At 45.9% G+C, this 19,144-nt stretch overlaps 1 protein-coding gene across 1 annotated transcript in view; it reads right to left on the bottom strand.

The window, feature by feature from the left end:
* Window positions 1–2,060: 2,060 nt before the first annotated feature.
* Window positions 2,061–19,144, bottom strand: part of dock2 (dedicator of cytokinesis 2) — a 67,330-nt gene continuing 50,246 nt past the window's right edge. The window contains exons 27-51 of the mRNA XM_076159501.1: window positions 16,417–16,515; window positions 16,197–16,291; window positions 14,847–14,925; window positions 14,600–14,700; window positions 14,205–14,263; window positions 13,953–14,101; window positions 13,158–13,243; window positions 12,879–13,035; window positions 11,292–11,332; window positions 8,918–9,008; window positions 7,741–7,851; window positions 7,270–7,359; window positions 6,398–6,502; window positions 5,562–5,703; window positions 5,044–5,125; window positions 4,861–4,945; window positions 4,642–4,728; window positions 4,354–4,530; window positions 3,862–3,945; window positions 3,633–3,770; window positions 3,386–3,513; window positions 3,078–3,285; window positions 2,869–2,974; window positions 2,340–2,488; window positions 2,061–2,243 (exon numbers count right to left, since the gene is read on the bottom strand). Coding sequence (XP_076015616.1) covers window positions 2,181–2,243; window positions 2,340–2,488; window positions 2,869–2,974; window positions 3,078–3,285; window positions 3,386–3,513; window positions 3,633–3,770; window positions 3,862–3,945; window positions 4,354–4,530; window positions 4,642–4,728; window positions 4,861–4,945; window positions 5,044–5,125; window positions 5,562–5,703; window positions 6,398–6,502; window positions 7,270–7,359; window positions 7,741–7,851; window positions 8,918–9,008; window positions 11,292–11,332; window positions 12,879–13,035; window positions 13,158–13,243; window positions 13,953–14,101; window positions 14,205–14,263; window positions 14,600–14,700; window positions 14,847–14,925; window positions 16,197–16,291; window positions 16,417–16,515 — 2,712 coding nt within the window. The 3' untranslated portion in view covers window positions 2,061–2,180. The remainder of the gene's footprint in view (window positions 2,244–2,339; window positions 2,489–2,868; window positions 2,975–3,077; window positions 3,286–3,385; window positions 3,514–3,632; window positions 3,771–3,861; window positions 3,946–4,353; window positions 4,531–4,641; window positions 4,729–4,860; window positions 4,946–5,043; window positions 5,126–5,561; window positions 5,704–6,397; window positions 6,503–7,269; window positions 7,360–7,740; window positions 7,852–8,917; window positions 9,009–11,291; window positions 11,333–12,878; window positions 13,036–13,157; window positions 13,244–13,952; window positions 14,102–14,204; window positions 14,264–14,599; window positions 14,701–14,846; window positions 14,926–16,196; window positions 16,292–16,416; window positions 16,516–19,144) is intronic.

Below are 19,144 nucleotides of genomic sequence, written 5' to 3'. Positions count from 1 at the left end.
GCCTGGTGAGCAATTAATGACATGACAGGATGGAAAAGCTGCAGGTCTGAGGCTCCAATGTAAAGGAAGAAGGGAGGAAGTGTTAACGTTGATCATGTTGATGCTCTCCAAGTCTGTGGAGCAGAGATCAACCAGCAGGCTGAGGTTATTATCTGTGCTTTCTCCGAATACAGATTAATTCTTCTTTATTGTTTCTTTGTCACATCCCAGAGTTCTTTGTAATTAAGGTTGACATTGGCACTGCTGGATTCACACCATAGATCAGTGTTTTAGTGCCCTCTAGTGGACAAGAAGCACAAGTACAACAGGATACCAGGACTCAGATCAGCTGTAGGCTAACATTTGTTAATAAATTCAACCATGATGGGAGGTAAATGTCCTATGCCTATCCATAAAAATGCATGTCATGTAATTGAAGTGTTAAATAATATTCTGTCACTATTTTCCTGTCATTTTCTTGTACGTATTTTCATTACTTGCCACAGCTGCTCATTATAAAAATCAATATGATTCCATCCTCCCCCAAATGGAACCTGAACATGTTAAAGGGCAAAACATCCGGCAGCTCCAGGCCCACTGAGTGCAAACTACACATAAATACATCTGTTTATTATGTTTGTAGAATAATATCCCTTTGTAATTTGATTATATAAATGATTTGGCAAAGCTGTTCACTACGGGACATGAATTTATACTGTTTGTTGACAAAATGTATATTGGACTCGGGTTAAAAGAATGGAAATACTAATCCCATTCCTACAGTGTAATGCATAAGGAATGACTTTCTCATTTTAATCTCCCCTGTTCTATGATGTCATTCTAATGAGGTTTGTGTATCCGTGCAGGGTTCTAAACTTTACACAGACACTGATTACACAAAGAAATTACCTGCAACCTTTACCAAATGCAATACAATGCAGTTAATCCGCCCTCTGGACACACAGATATTCGGCTGCTTTATAGCGACGCTGTGAAGGCAGAAACACGCCCGCAGTCTGTTTTCAGTCTGAGTCATTACTCTTCAATAAAAGGGTAATGACTTCGCCCCAACAAAGCCCAACGGCTTCACATACTAACCAAAAGAAAACCCCAGAGATTGAATTACCCAAATACCAAACGTCAGCAGCCAACACAAGTCTGTGAAATTTGGAACACCGAGACAAATAACAAATTATGGTGACATAATGGCACAAAGCAAAACAAAAGCTACAACACAAACCCGACCCAGACTGACCCGACCCGGCTCGACCCCGCCCCGGCCTCTCTGTGGGTCTGAGATTGATGTCCGTGGGATAGAATCACCCAGGGATCACACAGCAGTGGATTAATCAGATAACACAGAGCTCTGCCGATGACTTTTAAAGGCTCGTCTGTACTTATAAACGGCCTCTGGGGGGAAATCTAGGGGTCAGTTTGTCAGCGGTGAATGGGAATATTACTAAGTGAGAACAGAAAGTCTCCATTTTGCTTTAATCACCTCCTGATTCCCGTCTGCCCTCCTGCAGAGCAGAACACGGACGGAATCAAATCACCGCTGGGCAAAAGCTGAGCCATCATCCACGTCTATGAATCGATAAAAACGGATTAAGTCAAGGTTTTATTTTCTGACTTAATGATCTTTGTACCTGTAGGTGACACATTAAGTCGCCCTGGACACTAAACTCTGGTCATTACATGCTGGAAGTGATCTGCTCCTGTCAAAAACGGACGGGAATGCCTTTATTAAAAATCTCCATAAAGCCAAAGTTAATATCGGCCTTTCTCCTTTTCCAATCTAAACTTTTATTAAAGAAAAGAAAGGTTGGTTAATTAAAGGAAGAAAGCAATTTAACACCCTTTTGTTCTCCATACGGTGGATTCTTCCCGGGTCATTATATTTATATTCATCTGACTTTTTTGGCTGTAAACTTCAGTCTGTCTCTTCGTAATAAAACGCTTTTTAATCCGCATTGTCAACACGGGCGGTTTGTGTTTGCTCCTGTAGAAGAGGAATTGATTTGAAAGCTGTACGTTGGCATTTCAGCTTTATTAAAGACTATTTAAATGAGCGGGAGAAGGTCAGTGAGTAAAAATAGCCCTTTATTGATGACGTGAAGTCAATCTGATTAAGAGGAGTGAGTGTGTGAGTGTAAAAACAATCAGTGATTCGTTGAGGGCTGTGAGATAGAAAACACGGCGTTTCAGAAATGATTGCCACCGTCTTTGGCTGCATCAGCGGCCTTGGCTTCCTCTGATTTGGAGCTCTGTGAAAGCAAACAAACCCACACACACACAAGGTGAATAAGAACTCACCTCATAAATGATGTCATCAGTAAGTATCAAGTGTTGATTGCTTCTACCTTGGACTTGAAGAAGAGGTTGATGACGCCCTTTGAGCGTCTGTCTGCGGTCCGGTCAGACGGCCCGCAGACAGACATGCTCTTACTGTCCCGTCTGCTTCTGGGGTTGTCCACATCCTCTGTCCCTGTCACTACCGCTAAAGACAGACCTGTGGACAGGAGCGACTGAGGCCTTAGTGTGTGTGCGTGTGGGTTGTTGCTAATTGTACATTCACAGCTGCTCTACCGCCCGAGTGTGTTATTCCCACACTCTGTCATCGGCATTGCTAATCAGAGGGAATGTATTAACTCCACAGTGGACGCCGCCTCAGCTGGCCAAGTCCACAGTGGCAGCGCGCCAGTGAAACCGCAGTGCATTGTGGGGCCGCTGCTGTGTTTTTGCAATGCGAGGTTATGTTAGGTCAAATAATGAAATGTAAACTTATCAAATTTGATAAAGCAGCTGACAGCAGAGTTGTGGGAGATTTTTTAAATTACCATACTGAGACCTTGTGGTGTGTGTGTGTGTGTTTGTGAGTGTGTGCGTCACCTGTAATGGCAGGTAGAGATCTGGAGTTGGCATGAGTCAGCGAGACGTTTCCATCAATGGTATCTGACAGGTTGGTGTCACTGCGGAACTCCTGCTTCTTTGACAGCTAGAGGGCGCCAGAGATCACAGAACACTCTCACTCAGCCTTAAACCTTCCTCTCATCCCAGTCCACCCCCCTCCTCCTCCCCCCTCCGTGTAGATTTCTCACCCTTTTGCTATCCAGTGTGCTTGTCCTCTCTCTCTCCTCGCTGATGAAGATCATGCTGTTCCGCTTCTTCTTCTTCTTGCTCTTCCTCAGTTTGACCTCGGTGTCGCCCACCGTCACCACGCCATCGTCCGCCGCGCTCGTGCTCAAGCTGCCGCTGGAGCGCGGCAGGGTGGACGTCCACGAGTTAGGCGACTCTGGGGGATGATCCCTGAGGGGAGGGGGGGAGGGGGAGGAAGAGTAAATGAGACGCGCCTGACACAAATGCTGCATTTGTCCACAGGCAAGTAATGTGTGTGTGAGTGTGTAACCTGTCTGAATGGCCTTTGGTTGAAGAGCCACACTCAGACCCCTGCAGAGAGGAGACAGAGATGATGGAGTGCCGAAAGGAGCGCAGCACGGAGCGAGGACGTGTGGACTTCCTCTCGTCCAAATCAGGCTATAGACAGAAAGAGAGAGAGAGAAAAAGAGAGGGAGAGAGAAATAATGAGAAACCCCATACATTCCAGTAAATGACCCCTCATCTATCTCTCTTCCCTCCGTTCCACAGCTTCTCACCAGCTCTCTCACTCCGTACTCCTTCTCCACTTTCTTCTTCAGCTGCTCGAAGCAGTCCTCCATGCGATCGTGGAACGGCCGGAGGACATCGGTCACCCTCTTCCCGTGAAGGGAGATCCCTCCGCCCAGCAGGGGAATCTACACATGCACAGGTGGACAGGGGGTCCAAATGAGGGGCTGGCATATGGACGTATGTGGACTCATGTGTGTGTGTGTGTGTGTTGAGTACCTGCCAGGCGATGAGGTCCTTGAGGCGGAGCAGCTTCTCCCTGTCCTCCGGGTACTGGTGATTGTACTCGTCGGTAAAGAAAGCCTGACGGTGGAAGAATTAAGAAGTAATTGGAGGAGCTGCAGCCGTACTTTGCACCTGCTCAGGCTCTTTGGAAATGAACTTTTCCTCCTGCATGTGCAGTATTTAAGTAGGACCATCGCTCACTGTTGGGATATTAGAGCTCGGAATGCTGCTTTAGAGCGAACGCTAATGATGTTTAGGCTTATGAATACACCAGGCTCCAATAGGTTCAGAGCGTTTAATGTCTTTGGGGCGGCAGAATTAGACGCTGATGGCGTTCGGTGCCTCATGATATAAGACACTAACAGGATTCAAGACGATAGACGAGAAACAAGAGAAAGAAAAGGAAAACAACATTTCCACATGATTACTGAGCAGCTATGTAAATGTATGATGATATGATACCACAGCTACTTCTTGACCTCTGACCTTTTCATACTTGGCAAAGCCACCCATCACAGCAGGGTCCACGATGCCATTGAGCAGCATGGAGAGAGGGTTGATGGGAAGGCTCCAGTCGGCCTGGTACTGGTTTATCATGGTCAGGATCTTCTCATTGGTGGACTCCATGGTCTCGATGGCGTTTTCCAGCGGGGACAGAGTCGTCTAGAGCGGGGCGAAGGGCAAAGGGAAGGAGGGAAGAGGAAGGATCGTTAAGCCTGATCTTTCACAGACACGGAGGCACCCGTCCCCACCTACACACACATACACACTTACATGTTTCAGGTCAGTAGCCTCAAACCAGCGAAGGATCCCCGGCAGCTTATACACGGTGGTGAAGGTCGAGCGTTCGATCCACATCGACTGAAGCAAAAGAATGGAAAATAAAATGATAACTTTGCCTGCTGAAAGACTTTCTTGCACCTGGTCGGTTATAAATCTCAGCAGATGTGTTTACGACACTCTGGTAAACGATATTTTCAGGAAGTGACCCACAGCAAACTCGTTGTTGGGGTCCACAGCTCCTCTCCTCACAGGTCTGGAGTAGTGGAAGCGCTGCACGTAATTGGACTTGTAGAAGCTACAAATCAAGGACAGAGAGGCATTACAAGATCTGACAGTTTTACATTTTTGCTTTGTACGCTTCCTGACGGATGCGATGAAGTAAACGGCACAGACTTGATAATCTGGTCGGGGACGGGTTTGTCTTTCAGGCGGACGGGGATCTCCAGGACGGGCTGCACTGTGAAACACTGGATATCTGGATCAGACCGCTCAGGGAAACAGTCACAGCCACTTTAGAGTGTGTGTGGGGGGTTCTTTAATCATTTTAATGTATGTGTGTGTGTGTGTGTGGAGATCAAGCTGAGCCATATGATGTTGAAACGCATTACTTGGTGGAAATGTGCCAATGCCTGCATCTCTCCTCTGAAATATTAACACATCCATCAGCAACATTTATATGCTGATGATATGAGTGTCAACACCTTAAAACCTTCTATGGAATTATTCGGTTCGCATAAAATAATTGGAAGATCAACAACAGCTTCTACCTCCGGCGGGAAAAGAACTCCGGAATGAAATATGTAGACAGGTTATGTTGTATAAGTGTAGAAGGCTGATGTGACTCATCCGCAGCAGGAAATCTGTGTAGGTGTGTGTGTGTGTGTGTGTGTGATGCTGTCTTTGAAGGATACACTGCAGTTGTGAGTCCCTGATGTCGTCCCCAGGCATGGTGGTGATGTTGAGACGCACGGCGCTGGGGAACTGGCTCATCAGCTGGTTCTGGAAGTCCTCCCGTCGCTCGTACTCCTTGCCGCGGTGGATGAACACTTTGTTCTGAAGCCAAACAGACATGCAGTTACTGAAGAGGATGATGATGAAACGGCTGAGTACAGCTTCATCCTTCCATCACCACGAGGAAATGCCTCGTCTTTGTCCCGTGTCCCATAGCGGAGGACTCCAACTTCTTAGCTTGTTTGTTTGTTTGATACTCAGGGGAAATTCTAGAGGACAAACCGCTCTGTCCCGTCTGAGATCGTCTCCAAAGATCCACAATGTTCCCACAGGGTCCATTGTTGGAATTTTTAATGACGTTGGTGCTGATGAATGAAGAAGTGCTTTCATTACCTCTCAACCTCCTGAGACGCTGACATTTCTTTTGTTTGCATTTTTAATTTCTCCTTGCTTTTTGGCATTAGCAGGATCTAATAAGTATAGATCCAAACATCGTCTTGATGATGTGATCATATGGGGACAATGGGTCTATTCTATTCTAAAACACAAGAAACCATACCACTAGGGGGCAGGCAGTGAAAAATGTCCAGAGAAGGAGTAGGCAAGTAAAAATGGAATGTCCACATATGAGGACACCGGGTCTCAGGAGAATAACAAAAGTAAATCAAAGCTCTGTGCGCCTCTACATTATTTTTTTTCTATGGAAAAAGTGAGAATAATCTTTCTATCGTCATTTATTTGTTCTAATATTTAAAATAGCATAGGTGGACATCTGGACAGTGATGCTGGTACAAACCCTGAGGAATGGAGGGTAGCCCTGTCCATAGTAGCCCACTGCAAAGTAGTCCGGCTTCGGCCTCAGGATCTTCATAATGTTCTCGTAGAACTTGGCCTGCTTCTCCTGCAAAGAGCCAGACACACACACACACACACACACACACACACACACACACACGTGGACAGATCGACAGACAGATTTTAGAGAACGTTTCAGTCGCGCACTGTGCAACCATAGCAGTTTTATCGTTGAATGTCAATGACAGTGCTGCCCTCAGCAGAATGGAGCGCCTGTGAGGGTGAGAGATGCAGAAACAGAGGTGCACACCACCCAAGGGCAGTGTCTGTCATTTATATAACCACATAAATCCAGCATTAACTGAGACAACCCGCCACACTCATATATATGGAGAGGAGGATTCTCCCCATTGTCAGGAAGAGCGTAACTCTCTCTAGGGAGGTGAAGAAGGAGAAGAAGAAGAGGGAGAAAATGAAGGGGAGGCAGAGGAGAGGAAGGCGCCAAAGCACAAGGCCTGGGATCCTCTTTAGCTGCGGTGTCAAAATGAGAGATGAAAGAATCTGATGAGTGTTTGAGAAGAAGCGAGGAGGGGGAGGAAGTGAAGAGGAGTAAGGAGGAGTTCAAGGATGCTGACGAACACAGCAAAGTGTGGCAAAGTATAGAGAGGCTACATCCTGAACTCTCCTAATGCACCTTATATCACACTTAATGCCAGGATAATTCAGTTGTATTTCGTCTAATTGTGGTCAGTTTAGAGTATACACTGCTTAGGAGGAAGAGTTGTGAGCTTAAGAGAACTGGCAGAGCGTTTGAAAGCCAAATAAGGGAGATGATAATTGTGCGAGAGCTATAAACAGTTTGTCAGACATTACCAGTCTCTTGCTGAGTAACTCGTAGTCGAAGATCTCATTTTCATACTGCTCAGAAAGCTCCTTACACAGAGTGATGGCCTCCTCCCACATCTAAACACACACACAGATCGACACACACACACACACACACACACAGGGGAATAAACAGAAGTGTTCTTGATTACACCGTGTGATAATAAATCTGCACAAGCTGTCACGGTGGGAAATCATCTCATGAATCTTTTCTGTTCTCGCTCGTCTGGAGAACAGGAGAGGAGCGTTTCTATCTCTGCTACAGTGAACATAAAGCACCCATGCAGAAATACAGAATGAACGCAACTCTTAATATATTGCGCAGGAAGTGTGGCTGCACGATTGCAACATTGTGGATTTCCTGAAATATTGGATGTAGCAGCGTAAAAAAGTTCAGCATAAAACTCAATGCAGGTGTTTGTTCAGGATGGAAAGTGTGTGATGTAGCGTTTGGCTGACCTTGCCCTTGTCAAAGTAGTCGATGATGGTATCGTAGAGCGTCTCCTTGAGCTGCCGCTGCGTCTGGGAGCCTTGGAACTCAAACTGGGGGCTGCACATATCATCCGACCACTGGGAAGAGCAAGGAAGGCAGGAAGAGGTTTGGTGAAGAAGAGAAGAAGAGCCCAGTAAAGCTGCAGGGCCCCGCCCCGTCTCCTTAAAGCTAAAGTTACTCTCAATGTCATTTTAAGTGACTGGCTGTGATCCTTAGTGCTTTTTTTGAGTGTGTGTCCTATTCATCATCCTGAAACAGAAGAGCAGGGGAACTTCAAACTTTATTCTTTCCGATATAAATCTGGATTAGTCTGAAGCAGATTGCAGCATAAACACCCGGCGGTGCACAAAGCAGAAACACACTGATGCATTACAGAAATGAGATAATGCTTCCAATCCAATTTCTACATCAATTACACACAAATTAATTTAGTGCAGCGACAAAAAGAAAGATGCGATGTTCCGAGCTGACTTCAAAAGGGATAAACACGAGCGTCGCAGGGTCTTTTGTGGATTGTTGTCGTCTTTGCAGCCTTCACGTCGTCCGTCTGTTGTCAAGTCGACAAAATTGCCCTTGAGTGGATGCAGTTAAACGTTTTTCCCCGATGTTAATAAAAGCTGAACGACGCAGCAGAGGGGCGAAGTACAGGAGCTGTGTGAGCTGTTTAGGACAGAGAGGAGGAGGAGGGTGACACCACGCTGTGCCACGCAGCTGGCTCTCCACATTAGCGGAAGGGGGACGGCGGGACAGACGCGGGAGACAAATGGAGACGATAAAACCTGTCAAGAGGTTCAATCGCTTTGGTGCAATGACAAGCGGAGATGGGAAGAGAGAGGATGAGAGAGACGAAAGCAGAGACGCCCCCAGGTCCACTGACCCGCTCTGTGCGGCTCCAGTGTCCCATAAAAGAGATGAAGAGACAAGAGAGGTCAAACACACACACACACACACTCGCTGCATCAATCACTACAGCGATCCAGCCACAGTGGAACCTCAGAGCTTCATCATTTGGAGGGCAGCACCATAGAAACCATTCATCAGCTAATACAAATCTTTCAGGCTTTTTTGAGAGACAGACGCGCGAACAGACAGACAGCAGGACAAGATAGAATATTACGCAATGTGTGTGTGTGTGTGTCCTACCTTGAGCAGGCGGGAGTGGAGCAGGAGTGTGTATGCTGCTTCGGTGTAGTTTTCTCCCTCCAGGTGAAGATCCCTCAGCTTGTACAGATACCTGCGCACACACACAAAGACACACACACACACACACACACACACACACACACACACAAATGCTCAAAGGTCAAATTAATGTAATATAATATGCAACATAAGTAAGGCCCCACTAGATGCCACTGTTGGGCAACCTGAAGGCCAGAAATTAACCATTGATTGCCTTGGTCTCTCTCTCTCTCTCTCTCTTTGACACAGACTCATAACTATCCATGCCCCCACACACACACAAACAGACACACACACACACACACACACAGCTGCACAACCCTGAGACGTCAGCATGTTTCTTTGACATGAATAAACCATTTCACTCAGGCTGATGGCACCAGTGCCAAATATTTGGATGTTTTTGAAGCCTGACCGGGAACATAAACAACAGAATAACTGGCAACCGAACGTTCTCAACTCTACTACAACTCTACCTTTAGGTCTCTTGAGTGTTTATCTTAAAATGAATTTATCACTGGGCCAATCGATCATTCTATTCAGTTAGACGTGAAAAGTTGCCGTCGTCTTCTCATTCTCACCTCGTCCGCCCCCGTCTCTGTGCCCCCCCCCCCGTCTGTAAGCCACTCAATCACAGTCGCGGAATATTCTGTCTGGAGATTCGAGGGGTTGCCAGTTCTATTAGTTATGACAAGCCAAGCGCTGACAGTGGGAATTAAGGAAAAACAAACAAACACTTCTCCCTCTCTCTTCTAGCTGGATGTCGTCCTCGCTCTCCATCCGTCCTCGTCACGCCTCCCATTTCTCAAAAGCACAACTCAGCCAGAGGCGAATGCGCTCGCTCCCGTCTCTAAACCTGGACGTCCTCCAGTATGGAATCAACAGTTCAAGCTACATGAAAAACAGGATTGCTTTTAAAAAGAAAAATGTTTTTTTTTTAAATGAATAGAGGGAGGAAATGTCTGCCCCAGTGCCCTGAGTGGGAACCAGTGTGCTTTAAAGTGGTAAACACTGCCAGGGCTGGAGTCAGGGGTGTGAAAACACAGAGATCCAGTGTGTGTGTGTGTGTGTGTGTGTGTGCCTTAGAAATTGAATGTTATCTACTCTCTCCTTGTTTATTTTAATTTTGCGGTGAGCACGTTTTGAGTCTTCACGTGTCAGAGAATTATCGCTCACACACGCACACACACACACACACGAGGTTCACACAGGTCATATCCCACCAACACTCATAAACTTAACAGTGTATTGTCGTTGTTGATGCTCTAGATACTGTTCTTCTGCCTGTCCTATGATGTCAATGGAGGATTGGGGGAGTACTGAACAACACACACACACACACACACACACACACACACACACACACACACACACACACACACACACACACACACACACACACACACACACACACAGAGCTGCATGGAAGTTTTCGACCCCTGACTTTTTGATACAGTTATAAGGCCGTGAAACTGTGAAATAATTACATAAGTCTGGACCTTGGTGACCTTGGTGACCTCTCGGCTGGCTGAGGCCCTGGACGCTGCTATAGAGACACAGAAACTAGCTGCATATGCGTTTAAGTTCAGGTCTGGCTGAGACCGAGTTGATCCTGGAGGGCAATCTCTCAAATCACCAGCTGCTATATGATCCAACTCTTTACCTGGGGCCATGATCCTATGGGGGGAGTTCTCTGTGTCAGGACTGCACCCTTAGGGACCCTTACGTTTATTCAGCTACCATATTCTATAGTTGGTATCTAATGTAAATGTTTATACTCCTATACATACTCCTTTATAGTCCTGCTATGTACTGTACAGCCTCTGACTCTGCTGTCACTGAACCTGCCTGCTTATTTCATCTCATATCATTCACATCATACTTATTCTTACTATTTGAAGTATAATAATAGGGACGTAAGTAAGTATGGAAATAACTCCATTATAAAGCCTGTTGTTTGAAGAATAAGTGAGGAACAATACAGATGAAATCATTGTCAGAACATACTCTGGAGAATCTCTCCCTCCCCTCCCTCTCCCTCCCTCCCCTCCCTCCCTCCCTCTCCCTCTCCCTCTCTCTCTCTCTCTCTCCCTCCCCTCCCTCCCTCTCTTCCTCCATTTCACGCCCTGGCTTTCATCATGCCTCGCACGCTCTCGGGCCACGAGCTGATCCTCTGGATTCTGACATTAACTCAGAGGGCCTCATAATCCCTTGTCAGATTATGGAGCCACAGTAGCACACATGTACACACACACACACACGTACACACACACACACACGTACATACATATACACACCCCGAACAATCATTCATTTGGCCTGGATATGTAATTACCTGATATACATCCCCTCACGATTGATGTCCTTGTAGAAGTTCTGCAAAAATGATAGGAGATGTTGGGTTAGTGTCAGTCTCTGTCAGTGTGGGTGTGTGTGTGTGTGTGTGTGTGTGTATTGTTTGAGCCTTCATGTGTGAATGGCAATGCCACTGGAAAATAAAAGAGAGAGAGGAAGAGGGTAATTCTTGTTAAGTGATGCAGCAGCTATACGTTTTATATTTAGCTGTGCTTCTGAGTGCGCCTGTGTGTGTGTTCGCGTGTGTGTGTGTTTCTGCATTTGTCAGTTAAGCGGCACCAACTCCCACTTTAATGAAGTCTAATGACATCTTCAGAGAACAAAGATGAAGAATGAACTGATGTATCTCCATCTCCCATCAGCAACGTAAGCCATCGACAGTAATAAACACACACACACACACACACACACACACACACAGACTACTCTAAGAAGACAAAACAATTTGCACAGACTAGATACAGAATGATTCCCCATTGAAGCCTTTGAAATTAAGCTAGCTAATGACTTGATAGAGTGAGGTGGAAAAGCCTTTCACACACCTAACGCACACACACACACACACACACACACACACACACACACACATACACACACACACACCCTCCCATCCTTCCTCACTGACTAAATCAGTCACACTTTATTTGTGTATCACATTTCCAATATAAAATCCAATTTAGTGATATTTGATCAAAGAACCAGGATCATTATGAAGAAAGAAAGAGGTAGGAAAGCTGTGGATATAAATGAGAACAGAGAGCAGATTAAAGTCAGGGCAAAGAAATACATTTAGATATAAAATATGAAAGGAAATAAATAATAAAATGAAAACATCACAGCAAAGTTGCAGGCAGCAGTCTCTGGGGCAAATACCTTTTTCATTGTGTGTGTGTGTGTGTGTTAGTGTGTTTGTCCTTGTTAAAGTTGGCCTGGGGGACCGTGGGTACCAGATCAGACTAATGCCTGCCAGCCTGCACTGAGCCAAACAAATGTAAGAGGCTTGCTCATGGGCAGCTACCACAAACTGCAGGCTGAACTCCCCCCAGTATGGAAGCTGGCAGCTCACCTCCAAAACCACAATATTATCATAATTATAAGCCTCAAACATAAACTTGAGCCCTTTTACCGTAAACTGAACTGGATATCTGGCGCAGGAATGTGTTTCTACAAAAGGGAAAGGTCATTGAAAGGTCATAAAAAATGAAAAGGTGGAAATAAGAGATAAGAGAAGTTTATGATTTCATCTGCGGTCGAAGAATAAAGCTGATATGTAAAAAGGAGAAAGAGGATCTGATGCAACACCTTGCAAAACGGATATTGTCCTTTAGATCAGTGTGTGAGTGTGTGCGCGTGTGTGAATGTGTGTGCGTGCTCTCCTACAAGGTCCATCAGCGTGAACACTGAACGTTCACACTCATAAAAGTCAATGAGCGCTTTTTTTTAAAGTGGGCGACACTTATGCACTCGCAAAGCCCACGGTGCGTTCAAGGACCAGGCGAGAGGATCAACACGACAGGCTCATTGGGGTTGGGGGGAGCTTTTGGAAAAGAGGGGGGGCGGGGTTTACCAGGAGATTGACGGTGCAGCTCATGCGGTTGTTGCGGCTGTCGTCGCTCATCACGGTGCGGTAGTCAAGGAGACGGATGAGGAGTCCCTTCACCAGAGAGACAAAGTGCTCCACCTGCGGCCTCAGCGTGGATTTCTCGGCGGCGCAGTCCAGCAGTCTGACAGACAGACGGACAGACAGACAGACAGCTTTACATTTTTCATTCACTTATTCGTATGTTTTCATGTAATTTCATACTCTAGCAGCCATGATTGGCCGGACGCTCTCTTTCATGCATACATGGTCTCCAGGAGCTGCATGTAGCGCTCGTCTCCTCCTCCGCCCTCCACCTCGTGGTCCAGCTTCAGGATGATCTCATTCTCAAACTGCACAAAGAAGACGGAGAGGCAGAGAGAGAAAGGAAGACAGGGAGGCAGACGGGGGGACGAAGAAGCCAATTAAAGAAGGAAATCAATTATGCAAACATAATTAAGGTGCCTCTTGTGCGTTGCCGTGCAGTGTCAGAACTGTTCCGTTGACATTGTTGTGTGAGAAACAAAGAACAGTATGATTCCGAGTCTGCTGCCGTGATGCGATTGTCATCCATTAAAACCTCAGTATACAGTAGTTGTGCAGGATTATGCACAGCGTTCTAACTTGTGCATTATGTAGAGATTTTTGTAACTTTTGCAGGAAAATACGCCTAAATTTGCATCAATTATTCTATAATTTTTCGATATAAAAGCTTTTTTTCTGGTTCTGCCTGAGAAGAAATGTTGCGCTCCACAGTGAGTCACGGATCAGCCAGGAGGTGAAAGCTTGAATCTGAACCAAAATTAAGTTTGCCAAGAGTGAGTGATTGTAAACTGATTGAATTAGCAGCAATTCCACCGTTCATTTGTGGAAAGATCACTGTTATTGTGGAAACTGAAAGCGCTGACAAATACTGGTACAGGTTGATGAGTTGACTTTGCACTAATTACAACTGTGGCAACCTTGAACGTGGTGTGCAGTTGTGCAGTGTGTGTGTGTGTGTGTGTGTGTGTGTGTGTGTGAGGGAGAGAGAGAAAGGAGGAGATCAGAGTGTCTATGTACCTTGTGGAAGTTTCCAGAGTCTGAATGTTCACAGGTGATCATGTCGAAGAAGATGGGAATGGTGGCTCTCCTTAGCTCCTCCTCTGGGATCAGGGTCATCTCCAGGATCGGCCCCACCATGCCGGGGATGAAACTGATCTTATGACTGCCTAAAACACACACACACACACACACACACACACACGTAGAATAAACACACAGGCATGCAGAAAGAGCGCGGCCAGACATTCAAGATGAGCTACATTCACGTACCTAGTTTGTACCATATGTCACGTATAGCAAAACCGATGAGTCTCCTCATATCTCCATATCTGGGGAGGGAGGAGGGAGGGAGGGAGAGAGAGAGAGAGAGAGAGATGCAGATGCAGAAATAAAGCGCCAACGTCTTTGTCAATACTCTATATTTCTCTCTCGCTGGCTGAATGGCCTGACAGGAAAGATGATGCGGCACTAATTTGCTCTGACGTGAACTAAATTGCAGATCTGTGTATGTACAGGCGGCACTTTAGCTTTAATTGGCGTTGGGTGAGTAAACAATAATGCCGATGTTACAAATGACTGAATGTTTCATTAGTGCAGGGAGAGGAGGTGTGGTAAATAAGGAACTTATATGGCCAGCCCCCCCCCCCCCCCCCTTTCGCTCTTACTTGGCTAGAATCTTGTTCCTCTTGGTTGGTGAGAAATGCTGAAGTTGCAAAGACTCCTGGGTAATAAATGCCACCGCCAAGTGGAAATAGTTATTCCACAACTGGAGAGAAAGAAAGAAAGAAAGAAAGAAAGAGAATGTGGAGATGATTGAGGAGCCTTATGAGCTAAATACATACAGATAATGTCAAACACACACACACACACACACACACACACACACACACACACACACACACACGTACTTACCTGCACTTCAAAATCGTCGTTGTTGAGGAACTTGTGGTTCATGGTGTCTGCATACGTGTTGATTGCTCTCAGGAACACTCTAATCACACACACACACAAACACACACACACACACATAGAGCAAATATGACAACAAATATTGTCTAACAGACCTAAAGGAGACACATTTTGCTCTACATTAGCATTATAAGCTATATTATTAACTGTGTCCCATGTGTTTGTGAAATTTGTTGCAGATTTTGTTCTGATGGGTTGTCTCATCATCATCATCATCATCAGTTGACACCAGATTATTTATGATCAAGATGTTGACAATTCTGACAAAATACGTTCAGCCCCGATCCAAATCTTATAAACTGAAGTGAAGGTCCTGCAGCGTGGGGACGGTTTATCATTTCATATTTTCCAGGTTGTTTCAGACGAGGACGCCCGACTTGTGAGGCAGAGTAAGAGAGCGAAGATCTGTTTGATACGGCTCCTTTGTTCTGTGTGGCCAGATTAATAAATAAGAGATGGGAATTTGATAATGGTTAAAAATGGAACAGCTTCTTCACGTTAAAATTGATTCACTCTGACAGTGAAAGAATGATGTCACCATAGTAACACAAAACAGCTTTCTGTCTGTTATACTGTTAGAATTTCTCCAAAGAGGCGAGCTTGAAGTAAACAGCTTTCTGCACCATCACCATCTACAGTAGTTGTCATTGTTGCCCCGAGCAAACGTCTGCTCTCTCTTATTTATCTGTTCTTTCTCTCTATCCACTCCTTCATTTTCTTCATCTCTGACTCTGCCGCTCTGTTTTCCACCTCCTCACTCTCGCTCTGTCATTGTCGGGCAGAGTTTTAGCCACTTGAACGCTCTGAGAGCTCCAAACACAGGCAAACACACATACAGGCATCCTACTCTGTCTCTCTCTCTCTCACTCACACACACACACTCACACAGACACATCCGATCCGTTACATCAGACTTTATCATGGCTCCAGCCTTCATCTCAGCTTTATTGTCTCTATATTCCCCCTGTGAGGGTTTGCGGCGACGAACGAGTCACCGCAGATGTTGGTAAACTATAAAAGCACCAAAGCACCAAAGCACCTTGCCCATGGGCACGACAGAAGGCCACCACTTAATGACTCATCAGTCGAAAAACTTTCAAGCTTGGTTCTGTGTGTTAGTGGATTACAGAGAAAAAGTAAACAGTGGTAAATATAATAAAGCAGTGCAGCGTTGCAGAGCTCCAGAGGACCGGGGAGGAATTAATCACAGCCTGATCAGAATGAAACACACCTACCATCTGGATGGATGTAAGCCCTGCAAGTGTGTGTGTGTGTGTGTTTGGAGTACAGTACCTGTTCTGTACCATGATCATGGCCATCCAATCAGAGGGATACACATGTTTCCCTATCAGGTCCATGAAAAGCATGAAGGACTCCATCAGGAAGTCCTGCAGTCAAACGCACCAGATGAAAAACTCAGTGAGTGTGTAACAAAGGGTATGCTTGCTGTGTGTGTGTGTGTGTGTGTGTGTGTGTGTGTGTGTGTGTGTGTGTGTGTGTGTGTGTGTGTTACCACTAGCTCGGAGGTGCCGTTGAAGGTTTCTATGTAGGTAGAGTAGTGATGATCGTCCATCTGATTGAGGATGGCTGTCATGCAAGCCACCACCCTGGACTACAGAGAGGGGGGGAGAGAGGGAGAGAGAGAGAGAGAGAGAGAGAGAGAGAGAGAGTTACTGTTACTGTGACTGTTTTGGCGCTGCTCTTATCCTGAGTGGAAGCCATTTGGAGCCAACAAATTAGAATCTCTTAGTGTAATTTGTTGCTTGCTGCACCACTCTCTGATCCGGCCCCCGGCTCCGACCGTTTCTGTGACACGATCGATGCCGCGGGTCCAACGTGAGCATTCACAGTAATCACCAACTGTTGATATGACACGAAAACAAGAGGGTGGGGCTCTGAGTGAAGGGACGCACAGAACAGACCAAGCCCAAACATCTGTGCTTTGCATTTTCATCCCGCGCTTCTAAACGAATCGGCTCCTCTCGGGTTTGATGGCTGCTGCTTTTTGTTAGGACGGGAAACAAGGAAAACACATCAAAACACCTTTGAAGTCAGATCAGGTATTAATAGCCTGATTTCTCGAGAAAAAATTGAGGTGACGGTTATAGACTTTTAGATGGTTTTAGGTTTTTAAAATGAACATTTATCACGGCTGAGTCAGACTGTGAGAAAGGAGAGAGCTGCAGATGAAAGGAGCAATGACAAAGAGAGAGAGGGGAGACTTGAAAGAATGAGGGAGGTCACAAAAATAAAGTTTCTTATGCTGAGGGAAACTCTCTGAGCAGGATTAAACTGCATATTTCATGGGAACTTTAGTGGGGGAAACTCCAAAACACACAGAAGCCGAGAAGGGTTAGGGGGGAAGGAGCGGAAGGAAACAAGAAGTAGAGGAATGAAAATAACAAAATATTAGTTTAGCAGAAATAACTGGAAAAACTTAGATTACAGATGAAGCAGAAGGTTTTAATCTGTAAGGCACTCTGATGGAACGCATGAGGCCTTCTTTGCGAATTAATAACATCAAAATAGCGACTCGTTGAAAACAGGAAATGAAATCCTGAAGCTGAAACAGGAAACCAGACGTCCTAATTTGGTGAAAACACTGAAACAACGCCTGCCAGAAAATGGAAAACGTGACCAGCAGAGTATGATGAGTTTGTCAGGCAGTTGTTTGTTGTACTTCGGCGTTACTCTTCGTCGCTGATGTATTCAACTCGATTCCCACAGCAGCCGGCGTTTGTGCGAAACATCCGATGGCGGAACGGAAAGGATAATAAACGGCGGCGTGATGAGGAGGTGAGAACAATATGATGGATAGATAACACACACACACACACACACACACACACACATCCCATCCACACGTGGCCGAGCACGACATCAGAAACCTGCATCGCCTCTCTAATCTTCCTCTTCCTCTCATCTTCCCCTTCACACAATTCATCAGTTCAGTGTGGCGCCGTGAGAAAAAACAATTTGCATATATGAATGTTTACTGCGCAAACATACACATGCAAGGATCTCATCTGCATTAAAGCCGGTAATATCCCTCATCTTCATCAACACGTCAAGGCCGAAGGTTTCAATGCTGACGTATCGCTGTGACACAACATTAAGGGCTGCATTTTAAGGTGAAATGTGGTCGAGAATAAGTGGATAAAGAGAGCATAACCATATTTTATCAAGTAGATGGTGAATATCCAGAAGACCTGGCATACTACACACACACACACACACACACGCACGCACGCACGCACGCACGCACGCACGCACGCACGCACGCACGCACGCACGCACGCACGCACGCACGCACGCACGCACGCACGCACGCACGCACGCACGCACGCACGCACGCACACGGAATGTAAATGCAGAGAAGGTGCCGGCAGCAACGATGTCCATCTCTCTCCTTCTTTCTTTGATCTTTTCCTTCTCGGCCTATAATGGTTGACCAATTATAGGATTAAAAAACAGCGAAACCCACACGCACATGTGCACACACACACACACACACACACACACCCACTATAACTACTCGGCTGTTCATTACTTTCTAGTTTGAAACGAAGGTCGTGCATGTCCTGCAAAAGAGCTTTTCACTGTAATTGGTCTTCAGACGACTCGAGACCGTCTCAACACAAACACACACACGTAAACACACACACGTAAACACACACACACACACACACACACACACACACACACACACACACACACACACACACACTTCTCAGTGGCACAATGCTTGCAGACTCCCCTGGGAATATATTTCACCAGCATATGGAAATATTGTGAAATGCAGAGACAAACAGACAGAGAGAGAGAGAGAAAGAGAGAGAGAGAGAGAGAGAGAGAGAGAGAGAGAGAGAGAGAGAGAGAGAGAGAGAGTCAGACAGACAGACAGACAGACACTATTTGAGAGGTTAAACATGTACGAGTTAGGGAGGCACTTGGAGAAATTCGATCCGCATTGTAAATTCCAGGTCAGTGGTCTGAGCAGATGTTGAGCCGTGTTCTGTTAGAAGTTACACTCTGAGAGCGATCACACACACACCGGTCACCCAGCGCTGACCTCAGCAGTTTGAAGGTGATCTCACTCCTCTTAGCTTCTTCCTCTTAGCTCCTCATCTATGATCTTTCATCACTCCTTCCAAAATAGAATCTCTCTAGAATCTCATCGTAAGCCTGCGGCAATCCTCACTGTACCGACAGAGAAATATGCCGCTCTCTTTCACACACAC

Source organism: Genypterus blacodes, unplaced genomic scaffold (genome assembly GCF_046128005.1).
Source record: "Genypterus blacodes isolate CSIRO-AG114 ecotype Tasmania unplaced genomic scaffold, CSIRO-AGI_Gbla_v1 ptg000098l_1, whole genome shotgun sequence".
NCBI lineage: Eukaryota > Metazoa > Chordata > Actinopteri > Ophidiiformes > Ophidiidae > Genypterus > Genypterus blacodes.
The sequence above is the reverse complement of the archived record's forward strand: the minus strand, read 5'-3'. Positions and strand labels throughout refer to the sequence as shown.